Source organism: Liolophura sinensis, chromosome 7 (assembly GCF_032854445.1).
Source record: "Liolophura sinensis isolate JHLJ2023 chromosome 7, CUHK_Ljap_v2, whole genome shotgun sequence".
NCBI classification, from domain to species: Eukaryota; Metazoa; Mollusca; class Polyplacophora; order Chitonida; family Chitonidae; genus Liolophura; species Liolophura sinensis.
The window spans coordinates 1,175,609-1,188,331 of NC_088301.1; the positions used below are offsets into that span (position 1 = coordinate 1,175,609).

General features: G+C 40.0%; 1 protein-coding gene across 1 annotated transcript in view; it reads left to right on the forward strand.

Annotated features, from left to right (window-relative positions):
- Positions 1-12,723, forward strand: part of LOC135469731 (nucleoprotein TPR-like) — a 75,337-nt gene that overhangs the window by 26,961 nt on the left and 35,653 nt on the right. Inside the window, exons 28-39 of the mRNA XM_064748297.1 lie at positions 560-626; positions 1,084-1,176; positions 2,159-2,253; positions 3,914-3,968; positions 4,304-4,401; positions 7,976-8,110; positions 8,658-8,732; positions 9,079-9,156; positions 9,635-9,745; positions 10,122-10,234; positions 10,903-11,050; positions 11,479-11,616. Of these exons, the coding sequence (XP_064604367.1) occupies positions 560-626; positions 1,084-1,176; positions 2,159-2,253; positions 3,914-3,968; positions 4,304-4,401; positions 7,976-8,110; positions 8,658-8,732; positions 9,079-9,156; positions 9,635-9,745; positions 10,122-10,234; positions 10,903-11,050; positions 11,479-11,616 (1,206 nt within the window). The remainder of the gene's footprint in view (positions 1-559; positions 627-1,083; positions 1,177-2,158; positions 2,254-3,913; positions 3,969-4,303; positions 4,402-7,975; positions 8,111-8,657; positions 8,733-9,078; positions 9,157-9,634; positions 9,746-10,121; positions 10,235-10,902; positions 11,051-11,478; positions 11,617-12,723) is intronic.

The window sequence follows — 12,723 nt, forward strand, 5'->3', positions numbered from 1 at the left end:
TTTTGTTATTTAATCTGAATTATAATATTTTTGAATATGTTGAAAACGAAAATATGATCAGGTTGAACACAATTGTTAGCTGAAAAGACCAAAATCTAGTGCAAATATATTTATTTAATATGTGTTACATCCTCACTTGTAACATTATTACACAGAGACAACATATATCAAAACGTTGTCCCAAATACCTACTATACAAAAATTATTTTCAAGTGTCTTTTTCTCTTTAGAGAAAAAAAAATTGACTATCACATTTACAACCAGTTTTTCGCACTCTTTTTATCTGAACTGTATGTATTTATGTTTTCTCTACCTTTAAGTCAGGAGCATTGTCAGGTGCAGTGGTTTCTCCTGCCTCTGTCTGGTTTCCTCCATGTGTAAATCTCACTGCTGTCATATCAGACAAGCAAATAAATATGTGAAGTACTTGTATATACTTGTAAAGATTGGTGTTACACATGGATGAGGTGAAATAGGGACTGATTTTGTGAGACAGTTTATGCAAAATTTGATGCCAGAGATGTGTGAGGACTGATTTGCTTTTCTGTCTGATCCCCAGTTATCCTTGAAGGAAGCCAGGTATGCCGCTGCCCAAGCTAAGCTGCAACGACCCCTCGCTTCTGCAGGTAAACTTGAACTTTCCATATAAGTAGTCAGTTTACTGCTGGGGCTTGTCTTCTATACAGTGTCTATATCCATTTATTCATTGCACTTGTGAAGGAACAGCTATTGGTGAAATTAACAAACCAAGATGTGTTTAAAAGAAAACAAAAAATTGGTTGAATTCAAGCCTTGTGGATACGTGTGTTATTCATGAAGATGTTGAATTGTGTAGACGTTACGAGGATGTCGAACTGTGTAGATGAGGATGTTGAACTGTGTAGATGTTATGAGGACATTGAACTGTGTAGACGTTACGAGGATGTTGAACTGTGTAGATGAGGATGTTGAATTGTGTAGATGTTACGAGGGTGTTGAATTGAAAACTAGGAGGTTAAGCAGGCACACTTTATGTCTATGGCTGCTCTGAGTGTCAAAATGCTCTGTGGTTGGCGTTAAAAAGCTTGCTCATGTCATGTGTAGGTGAGGATGCAGGGGACACAACTCCTAACTTACAGGCAGAAGAACTGAAGGATTTGAAGATGCAGCTGAGACAGGCTGATGTGGAGATCAGAGGTAAGGCAGATAATCAACCCATTCTCTCCTGATTTCTCCTCTTTTAGTGGTTGAAAAGTGGAAAAATAAGCTATACTTAATCTGTTGGCTATGAAATTATCACCATGGATTATGTCTTCGTTGTGTAGATCTACATTGCACATGTCAAATAGATCTACGGTGTACATGTCAAAATAGGTCCACAGTGTACATGTCAGATAGATCTACAGTGTACGTATTAATCAGATTTACAGTGTACATGTCAAAATAGATCTACAGTGTACATGTCAAAATAGGTCTACAGTGTACATGTCAGATAGATCTACAGTGTACGTGTTAAATAGATCTACAGTGTACATGTCAAAATAGATCTACAGTGTACATGTCAAAATAGATCTACAGTGTACATGTCAAATCCATCAGGCCTGGTTTCCTTGGCTAAAATTATTTGCCTGCAAAATTTATATGCAACGTGTCCAACTTCCAACCCCCGCTCATAATGTTTTATTCACCAATAAGATGATCTTACCAGGGTCTGCTTACACAAAATGATCATAGCTATAATCGAGTGCAGTCACTACAATTGAGTAATTGTAATAATAAGTGGCATGGCTTGCACAAAGATATTGTAAGACTATTATAAATATTTGAAGATACAATCGCGATTATAGGCCTAAGGTGGCCTGAGTAAGTGGACAATGTACCGGTCAGTAACTTTTCTTGCCTTCATTTTCAGAGAGTTCTACATCACAATGATGGGGAGATTGTAAATATTTACATTAAGAGTCGACCCTGTTGCAGTTTCTGATTTCTAATTCCAACTGTCGTAGCTTTGTGCAAGAGGATGTTGATTTTAAGCGAAGGCTACAGTCGAGATCTTAGTGATTTACAGTCAACTCAGGATTACGATACCTTTGTGCAAGTGACCCCAGATCTGGTGGCAGTAGTTTTGTACAGGTTATCGCACTGCAGGTACATCTGTTCTTATGTGTTGGATTTTCAGCATTAAGAAGCCAGGTACAGAAAGCTAACGAACATGCTGCACAGTACAAAGAGATAGCAGACAGTGTAGAGAAGGGGCTTAAGGAACAAAACGAGGTATGTTATAGAGAAATGAAGCTTAAAAAACAGAATGAGGTATGTTAGGTAGAGAAGGAGTATAAGGAACAAAATCAGGTGTGTTATATAGAGAACAGGCTCAGGGATTCATAGAAGTCATATGGACGAGTCAGTATTCCGTCCATCGAAACTTTACTGGTTATATTCATTCAGTTTGAGGTGGTTTTTGAAAGAAATATTCAAACTTCTACTTAAACTCAATTTGAACATATCAATGTTCCACGAAGCAACATGTTTGCGTTATGAGTTATTTCACTTTTTGGAAATCTTCATGACACTCTGCGTTGATTAGGTTTAAGAAGGCAATTTTTGGATGCGGAGGGAAATCAAACATGACACATAGTAAGCTCCTTTGGTCTCTGCCAAATCAGTCCTCACAAATAATTTGACCTGCTTGGGCTTCCAATTGTTTTGTACATTAGTGTAGTGTGAGTGACTGTATAAGAATGTACACAGTCTGACTTTCCTCCCCATGATGTTAAGAGGCACCAATATAGTCAGATGGCACTAATGTCTTCAGCTCCAGCATGCAGTTTGCCTCCAAGTTTCGTTCTTAGGAATCTGAAGTTTGATAAATTGCTTTTTTGCCAGATATTAATATATACCAGCAAAATCGATTCGCTATGAAAGCATATTTTTTTTGTTCAAAGACTGAACACGGAGATGTGTGCCCCTCAAGCCGTTGAAATACGTCCCTATTCGAATTGGAAAAAGTGACAATTCATTGATAGGCCTACATAAAGTAGCAGTGCATTTGATCTCTCTAAAGATATAGCCTCTGCATTTAAATATCTTTGTAGTTAATAATCCGTAGAGTAAATCACTATTTGTGGGTCTCTTGATTATCTCATTACCGAGGGCTGATAAATTTCATGTGATTGGTACCCTGTCAGTACATGTGAATCAAATCAGACTTCGTTTTGAACTGCTGGTGGTGATTAGAATCTTCGTTTATTTTGACAAGTAAAGATAATATTTCAAGAGAATGTAGACAATGCACAGAACATTCATCTGGATGCACTATTCAGATTAGTCTCTAGTATAATTGTACATTGTTGCATGAATTTTGATTATAAGGTAAGATTACGTACAAAATATTCAATTTTAGTATCGGAAACGTTGGTCAAAACGAAAAAAAATCAATTTCAGTTAAAAGAAAAACTCAATTTCGACTAGAAAGTGTGGTTGGTACGTGGAAAAATGACTTCTGTGAAATGACCCCTGAGGCTTTAGAAACAGAATGAGGTACATGTTGTAGATATGATATGGAAATGAGATATGGTAGCTACAGGAGACAGATGTAAGAGAATGAAGGTGTCACAAAAGTTGACTAACTTACACTAATAATAGTCTATGACATTCTAACCTGAGACAGAAGTAATAGGCTTTTTCTGTATTACCTCCCTTGTCACACGGCAACATCTCTCAAGTAACACGAGATTGGCTTTTGAGGTGTGAAACTGGGACCTTGTCTATTGAAGTATACTGTATTTATAGGTTATGCCACAACAGTGACAACTGTATTGTGTAATACAATGTAGAAAAACTTGACATCGGCCATTGAGATTCACAGAAATGTACATGTAACATTGAGAAATATTAAGATGTGTATGCCTGACTTTGTTGCCTTGGTTCTTAGGTTAGCAAACAGTTCAAGGATTCTTTGGAGAATAAGCTGAAGGAAATAGAGGAACGTAAGTACCAGTATCAAAGATTTCACAAATCCTGGCCTTTGTGACTGTAAGGAGATTTAAGTGGCCACTTTCACAGAACTGTTCTGTTTTCATATACAAACAAGACTAACTGATGGAATTCAGATTCGATCAGGTTCTCTCTTAAGCACAATAAATCACATTTAAAGTTCCATGTAAGTGGGAGAAATATAAAAATTTAATGTTTTTTTTTTGTTGATTGGATATGATTAAGTGTCACATATTGTAAGGAGCAAAACACAGGGAAAAGCGAAGGAGATTTGAATACAAGGCAGCTACCAGTGCTGATGTTCTGTGTTGTTGTTGTTGGTTAACAGAAAAAGCCAAGCTGGATGAGCAGATACTGAACTTTGATAAGGAGAGGCAGGATTTGATGACAGAGAACATCCGTGTTACCGAGGAGAGTCATAAGCTGGTCAGTAGAACATCATTGATCTCCTTACCAAGGCCATACAAGTCGCTTATATTGGGCTGTCTGTCATATCAGTCATACTCGCTACCAAAGTTGACCCTAGTCAATGACACGTAACATTGATCTCCTTACCAAGGCCATACAAGTCGCTTATATTGGGCTGTCTGTCATATCAGTCATACTCGCTACCAAAGTTGACCCTAGTCAATGACACGTAACATTGATCTCCTTACCAAGGCCATACAAGTCGCTTATATTGGGCTGTCTGTCATATCAGTCATACTCGCTACCAAAGTTGACCCTAGTCAATGACACGTAACATTGATCTCCTTACCAAGGCCATACAAGTCGCTTATATTGGGCTGTCTGTCATATCAGTCATACTTGCTACCAAAGTTGACCCTAGTCAATGACACGTAACATTGATCTCCTTACCAAGGCCATACAAGTCGCTTATATTGGGCTGTCTGTCATATCAGTCATACTCACTACCAAAGTTGACTCTAGTCAATGACACGTAACATTGATCTCCTTACCAAGGCCATACAAGTCGCTTATATTGGGCTGTCTGTCATATCAGTCATACTCGCTACCAAAGTTGACCCTAGTCAATGACACGTAACATTGATCTCCTTACCAAGGCCATACAAGTCGCTTATATTGGGCTGTCTGTCATATCAGTCATACTCGCTACCAAAGTTGACTGTAGTCAATGACACGTAACATTGATCTCCTTACCAAGGCCATACAAGTCGCTTATATTGGGCTGTCTGTCATATCAGTCATACTCGCTACCAAAGTTGACCCTAGTCAATGACACGTAACATTGATCTCCTTACCAAGGCCATACAAGTCGCTTATATTGGGCTGTCTGTCATATCAGTCATACTCACTACCAAAGTTGACCCTAGTCAATGACACGTAACATTGATCTCCTTACCAAGGCCATACAAGTCGCTTATATTGGGCTGTCTGTCATATCAGCCATACTCGCTACCAAAGTTGACCCTAGTCAATGACACGTAACATTGATCTCCTTACCAAGGCCATACAAGTCGCTTATATTGGGCTGTCTGTCATATCAGTCATACTCACTACCAAAGTTGACTCTAGTCAATGACACGTAACATTGATCTCCTTACCAAGGCCATACAAGTCGCATATATTGGGCTGTCTGTCATATCAGTCATACTCGCTACCAAAGTTGACCCTAGTCAATGACACGTAACAATATATAAAAAATTAAACATGGAAATGTTGAAAGTTTATATTCTTACACAGTAAATGAGTTGGGACACTTTTTTCTATTTCGTAATGTTAAACTCTGTAAAGCTCGATTTCAGTGGCAAGAACTCTTTGTCTCCAGTCACGTCATAATTATTCACACGCCAGCAGCTTGCTGGATATTGGGCGGAGTTCAACATGTTTTGACGGAGGGCCACACCAGTTACCTAAAACTACGGTCATCTTTACAGTAGACCCTGTGTCCATCAGTGCCATATTTGAAATTGTCTAGTATAATTTAACTTTTACAAATGAATTGTATTGTATCTCTTGATATATGATCTCATGGCAGAATGGTTTTAGGGTTGCATGTTAGGAAATTCTGTTATCTGCTACATATATGTAATCTATTCACAGAGACAGTGGTGTAGACTGTGTTACAGCAGGGAGTTTGTTGTAACAGCTTGTTGTAGTGTAGACTGTGTTACTGCAGGGAGTTTGTTGTAACAGCTTGTTGTAGTGTAGACTGTGTTACGGCAGGGAGTTTGTTCTAAGAGCTTGTTGTAGTGTAAGCTGTGTTACTGCAGGGAGTTTGTTCTCACAGCTTGTTGTAGTGTAGACTGTGTTACTGCAGGGAGTTTGTTGTAACAGCTTGTTGTAGTGTAGACTGTGTTACTGCAGGGAGTTTGTTCCTACAGCTTGTTGTAGTGTAGGCTGTGTTACTGCAGGGAGTTTGTTCCAACAGCTTGTTGTACTGTAAGGTGTGTTACTGCAGGGAGTTTGTTCCAACAGCTTGTTGTAGTGTAGACTGTGTTACTTCAGGGAGTTTGTTGTAACAGCTTGTTGTAGTGTAGACTGTGTTACTGCAGGGAGTTTGTTCCAACAGCTTGTTGTAGTGTAGACTGTGTTACTGCAGGGAGTTTGTTGTAACAGCTTGTTGTAGTGTAGACTGTGTTACTGCAGGGAGTTTGTTGTAACAGCTTGTTGTAGTGTAGACTGTGTTACTGCAGGGAGTTTGTTCCAACAACTTGTTGTAGTGTAGGCTGTGTTACAGCAGGGAGTTTGTTCCTACAGCTTGTTGTAGTGTAGGCTGTGTTACTGCAGGGAGTTTGTTCCAACAGCTTGTTGTAGTGTAAGCTGTGTTACTGCAGGGAGTTTGTTGTAACAGCTTGTTGTAGTGTAGACTGTGTTACTTCAGGGAGTTTGTTGTAACAGCTTGTTGTAGTGTAGACTGTGTTACTGCAGGGAGTTTGTTCCAACAGCTTGTTGTAGTGTAGACTGTGTTACTGCAGGGAGTTTGTTGTAACAGCTTGTTGTAGTGTAGACTGTGTTACTGCAGGGAGTTTGTTCCAACAGCTTGTTGTAGTGTAGACTGTGTTACTGCAGGGAGTTTGTTGTAACAGCTTGGTGTAGTGTAGACTGTGTTACTGCAGGGAGTTTGTTCTCACAGCTTGTTGAAGCTCCACCCCTATTGTCCAGCATGCCACATGTTTGTGAATAATGACGACTCTCCACTCCCATTGTCCAGCATGCCACATGTTTGTGAATAATGACGACTCTCCACTCCCACTGTCCAGCTTGCCACATGTTTGTGAATTATGACGGCTCTCCACTCCCATTGTCCAGCATGCCACATGTTTGTGAATAATGACGACTCTCCACTCCCATTGTCCAGCATGCCACATGTTTGTGAATTATGACGTCACCCCAGGCCATAAGTTCTTGTGTTGAAACCAAGTTTATGAATGTTCACATTATGAAATAGAAAAAGTGTTCTAACTGCATACTAATATGAATGTCCCTCATGTCAGTGTGTAGATCTTGTGGTGTTACCTGTGATTAAGGAAATGCAGTGGGAAGGTGGCACTAGTGTGAAGCAGAACCTTGATCTATTGTTACGTCAAAAAATTATTGTTGCTTAGCTTCTGCAATGTTGCAGTGTTTGAGTTAGGGTTAGGGTTAGGGTTAGGGTCAACTGTGACATCATTCTGTCTTTATTGTGACGTCATAATGATGAGCTTGGAAACTAATGTTTGATTTCAATAAAATGGTGTCAAGGACCAGGCTACAGAACATTCTGTGTAACCATCTTTACCTGTACCTGTATAACATGACCAATACACACACACCTGTGTTAACAGAATGCAGATCTGAGGAAGCAGTTGGCCAGGCTACAGAACATTCTGTCTAACCATCCTCACCTGTACCTGTATAACATGACTAATACAAACACACCTGTGTTAACAGAATGCTGATCTGAGGAAGCAGTTGGCCAGTCTACAGAACATTCTGTCTAACCATCCTCACCTGTACCTGTATATTATGACTAATACAAACACACCTGTGTTAACAGAATGCTGATCTGAGGAAGCAGTTGGCCAGTCTACAGCATGAGCTGGAGGAGGCTGTGGAGAGACGGGAGCTGGCCATCAATGTGGAGCAGACCTGCCGGGCAGACTGTCAGGCCCAGGCCAAGATCGCAGCAGAGGTATGGTAACATTATCTGTAAACCTGTGTTGAAAGTTTCTCTTCAGTGTCTTTTATATCTAAATGATATTTTTGGTGAAATGACCATTGGGGAATAGTTACAAAAACTTGCTCTTATGGTTACAGTTTTCTTTTGATTGACAAAATCTTAACCTTTACCTGTATTATTTTGTGATGTCACTCTTTTGAATCACATGATTGGGCCCCTTGAGGCTATCTAGAGTGTATCAGGTATCAGCAATTAATCAGCTGGGTTAGAAACATGTACATGTAACACTGTAATGGAGTGTAATGCTATAAGGGAACTTTTAATGCCATCGTGGAATTTCCAGGTGAGGCAGGACAGTAGGTGACAGGTCAAACCTGAAGACTGTTACATGTTCAACCATTGAACGTATTCCTGTAAATCGTTTAGTGGTCAGACTCGTCCCTGATGCACCTGCTACATTTGTGGCAAACGGGACAGGTTTTGCTTTTCCTCATACCATGGCAGCCATTATAGTGACCATACCTGGGATTTTGACAGATGTTTGCTATGTACTATGCAGGCTCAGGACAAGTATGAGCGGGAGCTGATGTTACATGCGGCCGATGTGGAGGCACTCAGCTCTGTCAAGAAACAGGTACCTATAGACGCTTTCACAATATTATCATAAATGCAAAGGACCCTTAAACCTGCTCTACTTCCTGAATCTTAGCATGCTGTGTGATGGAGAGGGTCAGTGAAAATTAAAAATCCACATAATGAAAACAATAGGGGATACATTGTTTAAATTAAATAGATAATGTGACCCTGGTATTCTTAAACTTTTGCTCTTCTTAACTTTCTTTCTTAAAAGTATTTTCATATTAATGTAATATGAGCCTAAAGTCCATGAACCTTAGAACCTTAGGGAAATGTGAATTGTAAATTGCATTGAACTGCAATGATTGTTGAATCATTAAACATGAGGTGGTGTTTGTTTTTAGCTGGAAGGTTTTACAGCTCAATTGGAGGCAGCAAAAGAAGAGGCCAGGGTAGCCAAGAATAGACTGGAAGAGTCTCAGGTGTGTTATATGCGGGGAAATTACACGGCTGTAAAGTCAATTTTCTATTGTCACTGGCCAATTAGTGTGATGTGTTCCTAATGCTAACAAGTAGCTCTTTGACAAGGCCTTTATTTGAAATCCAGCTGCCAGCATCTAGACCCTTTTCATTGATCTCATCAGATATGGCAGTTTCTCCCACCTGTATACAGCTATTACATAAAGGTAAATTTACCCGGTAAATAAGTCTCATGTCCATGACAACAAAAATCAGATTCCCCTTTCAGAGATCATTACCACAGTCTCACCTGATTATTCCCACTGTCTCACTTGAGTGTACCCAATACATGTATCTCACTTGAGTGTTACCACTGTTTTACCTGGCGTATTCCCACTATCTTACTTGAATCTTCCCACTTTATCACTTGAATCTTTCCACTGTCTCACTTGAATCTTTCCCCTGTCTCACTTGAATCTTTCCACTGTTTACCCGTTTCAGACCTCTTGGGCAGAACAGGAGAAACTGCTGAAGGAGGAGTGTAACCAGCTGGAGAAGAGGTGTGAGGAGTTGAACAAGCAGAACACTGTCCTCCATGAGCAGATGAGCAAGGTACTATAGTTTCTGTTTGTGTTGTTCTTTGCTGATTGTCAAAAACGGGATTTTCATGCTGAATAAAGTCATTGTTTTAGATATACAGAGGCATAATGATTGTACGTAAATGTATACAGTAGTCGTCTGTAGATGGAAATATCTTAGGTGATAATTTAGTTTAGCCAGTCGTATTAAGATTTTAATTTTTAATTTGCTGAGACATTAGCTAAAGTCTGCTATTTTCTATTTTCAGTACTTGAACTTGACCCATTTTATCTAACCCACTGACATAGTGACAACCTACTCCTTCTGTTGTGCAAGAAAATTTCTGATACAGGTATAACTGGAAATGTGTTATTTTCTTTTCAATGGATCTCCTGTTATTGTTTCCCAGCTGAGTACTCAGGTAGTGGCCATCCAGCAGTCCTCTCTCACAGAGCCAGGGGCTGGGGTCATCTCTACAGCGGAGGGGGAGAAGTCAGCAGAACAACTGCTGGAAGTTATCCGGTGAGTGAGGCTGTGGGGTTGGGATATTTGAGGAGCCTAGGAACTGACTAACTCAAGGACTAAGGACTGCCAATAACAACCTTTATTCTGCTTTGGTTTTGGCTTAAGGTTAGACCAAATTGTCAAGAAGAAAAGCAAACTTCAGTGTGCACTCAAATCCAAGACTTAAAAACACTGAATTTTATTCCTTCCCAATATTTCGTTCTGTTGTACTTGGAATACCAATCGTGCTGGTATGCCTGTATCTTGACATGATCATTTAAATAAAGGAAATTTTTCTTTTTGACCGAACGAGGGCCATGTTATTCTCTTAATGGTTTCCTCCTGTAAACCTGACTGCCAACACCCTAATTCTTCAAGCTTATCAACCACCTCTGCAAGCAATATTTTGAACCATTCTGAAAGAATTATTGTGTGTACAGAAATAATCTACACAGTTTTTTGAAGCCTGCATCATTAACAACACAAACAAATCATTTCTAGCATGATTCTCGTAATAATTTTGTGCACAGATTCCACTGAAAAAAGTCCTTTATTTGTTGAAAGGGTTGAAGATTTACAGTATGTAAATAAAACTTCCATGGCTATGGCATTTAAACACGGTCAGTGTTGTACCCATGCAGCAAATAGATAAGTATGAGGTATTGCAATAATTGTTGTATCTCTAGGTTTTTGAGACGTGAAAAAGAGATAGCAGAAACCAAACTGGAAGTGATTCAATCTGAGGCCAACCGTCTTAAACAACAGCGAGAAACACTGGAGAGGCAACTAAGGGAGACAAACGCAGTATTGACTGAGGAGAGAGAACGATCACAGGTGAGCAGTTTGGGGAGGAATAGGACAAGGTTGATCTCGTCACATGAGGTGAATTATATGTAGATTTTGGCGACTTGAAAATCTTAATCTTTCAGACATCATCACTGTCTTCTCAACACTTTGAGACCATCCAAGGGTCAAATGCAGGCTCAGTGTGCTAGAGTGTTACTCAGCTCTCATCCATATAGGCACGAATAGTAGACAGCAGCTACATGTAGATGTGAGCTTTTGATACTTCTGTCACAGCATTAAGTAAGAAAATTTGTGGTTATGTTTGGAAAATGTGTACATAGTTCAGTTCAGCCAAAGTTTTCCCAGCACAATTTCTCCTGTATAATTGCAAGTCAAGGTGTTTGTTTTTAAGATAATAGTTTTGGCAGTCAGAAGGTATGTGTTTACTGAGATCACTCATCTTGTCACACCTACAGATCAGCGTGCAGACAGCCCAGCAGCATGCCGATCTCATGAGGAAGGTGGAGAACCATAATCTGCTGGTAGACAGTAACAAGCTCCTGCGGGAAGAGAAGGAGAAGTACCTACAGCAGTTACGGGAGTTAGAAGTCAAGGTGAGTAATGTCAGATGTGACAGTAACTGCTGATGGAGGAGAAGAAGTACCTACAGTAGTTACGAGAGTTAGAAGTCAAGGTGAGTAATGTCAGATGTAACAGTAACTGCTGATGGAGAAGGAGAAGTACCTACAACAGTTACACGAGTTAGAAGTCAAGATGAGTAATGTCAGATGTAACAGTAACTGCTGATGGAGAAGGAGAAGTACCTACAACAGTTACACGAGTTAGAAGTCAAGGTGAGTAATGTCTGGTGTGACAGTAACTGCTGATGGAGAAGGAGAAGTACCTACAACAGTTACACGAGTTAGAAGTCAAGATGAGTAATGTCAGATGTGACAGTAACTGCTGATGGAGGAGAAGAAGTACCTACAGCAGTTACGCTAGTTAGAAGTCAAGATGAGTAATGTCAGATGTGACAGTAACTGCTGATGGAGAAGGAGAAGTACCTACAGCAGTTACGGGAGTTAGAAGTCAAGGTGAGTAATGTCAGGTGTAACAGTAACTGCTGATGGAGGAGAAGAAGTACCTACAGCAGTTACGGGAGTTAGAAGTCAAGGTGAGTAATGTCAGATGTGACAGTAACTGCTGATGGAGGAGAAGAAGTACCTACAGCAGTTACGGGAGTTAGAAGTCAAGGTGAGTAATGTCAGGTGTAACAGTAACTGCTGATGGAGGAGAAGAAGTACCTACAGCAGTTACGGGAGTTAGAAGTCAAGGTGAGTAATGTCAGGTGTAACAGTAACTGCTGATGGAGAAGGAGAAGTACCTACAGCAGTTACACGAGTTAGAAGTCAAGGTGAGTAATGTCAGGTGTAACAGTAACTGCTGATGTAGGAGAAGAAGTACCTACAACAGTTACGGGAGTTAGAAGTCAAGGTGAGTAATGTCAGATGTGACAGTAACTGCTGATTGAGGAGAAGAAGTACCTACAGTAGTTACGAGAGTTAGAAGTGAAGGTGAGTAATGTCAGATGTAACAGTAACTGCTGATGGAGAAGGAGAAGTACCTACAACAGTTACACGAGTTAGAAGTCAAGGTGAGTAATGTCAGGTGTAACAGTAACTGCTGATGGAGAAGGAGAAGTACCTACAACAGTTACACGA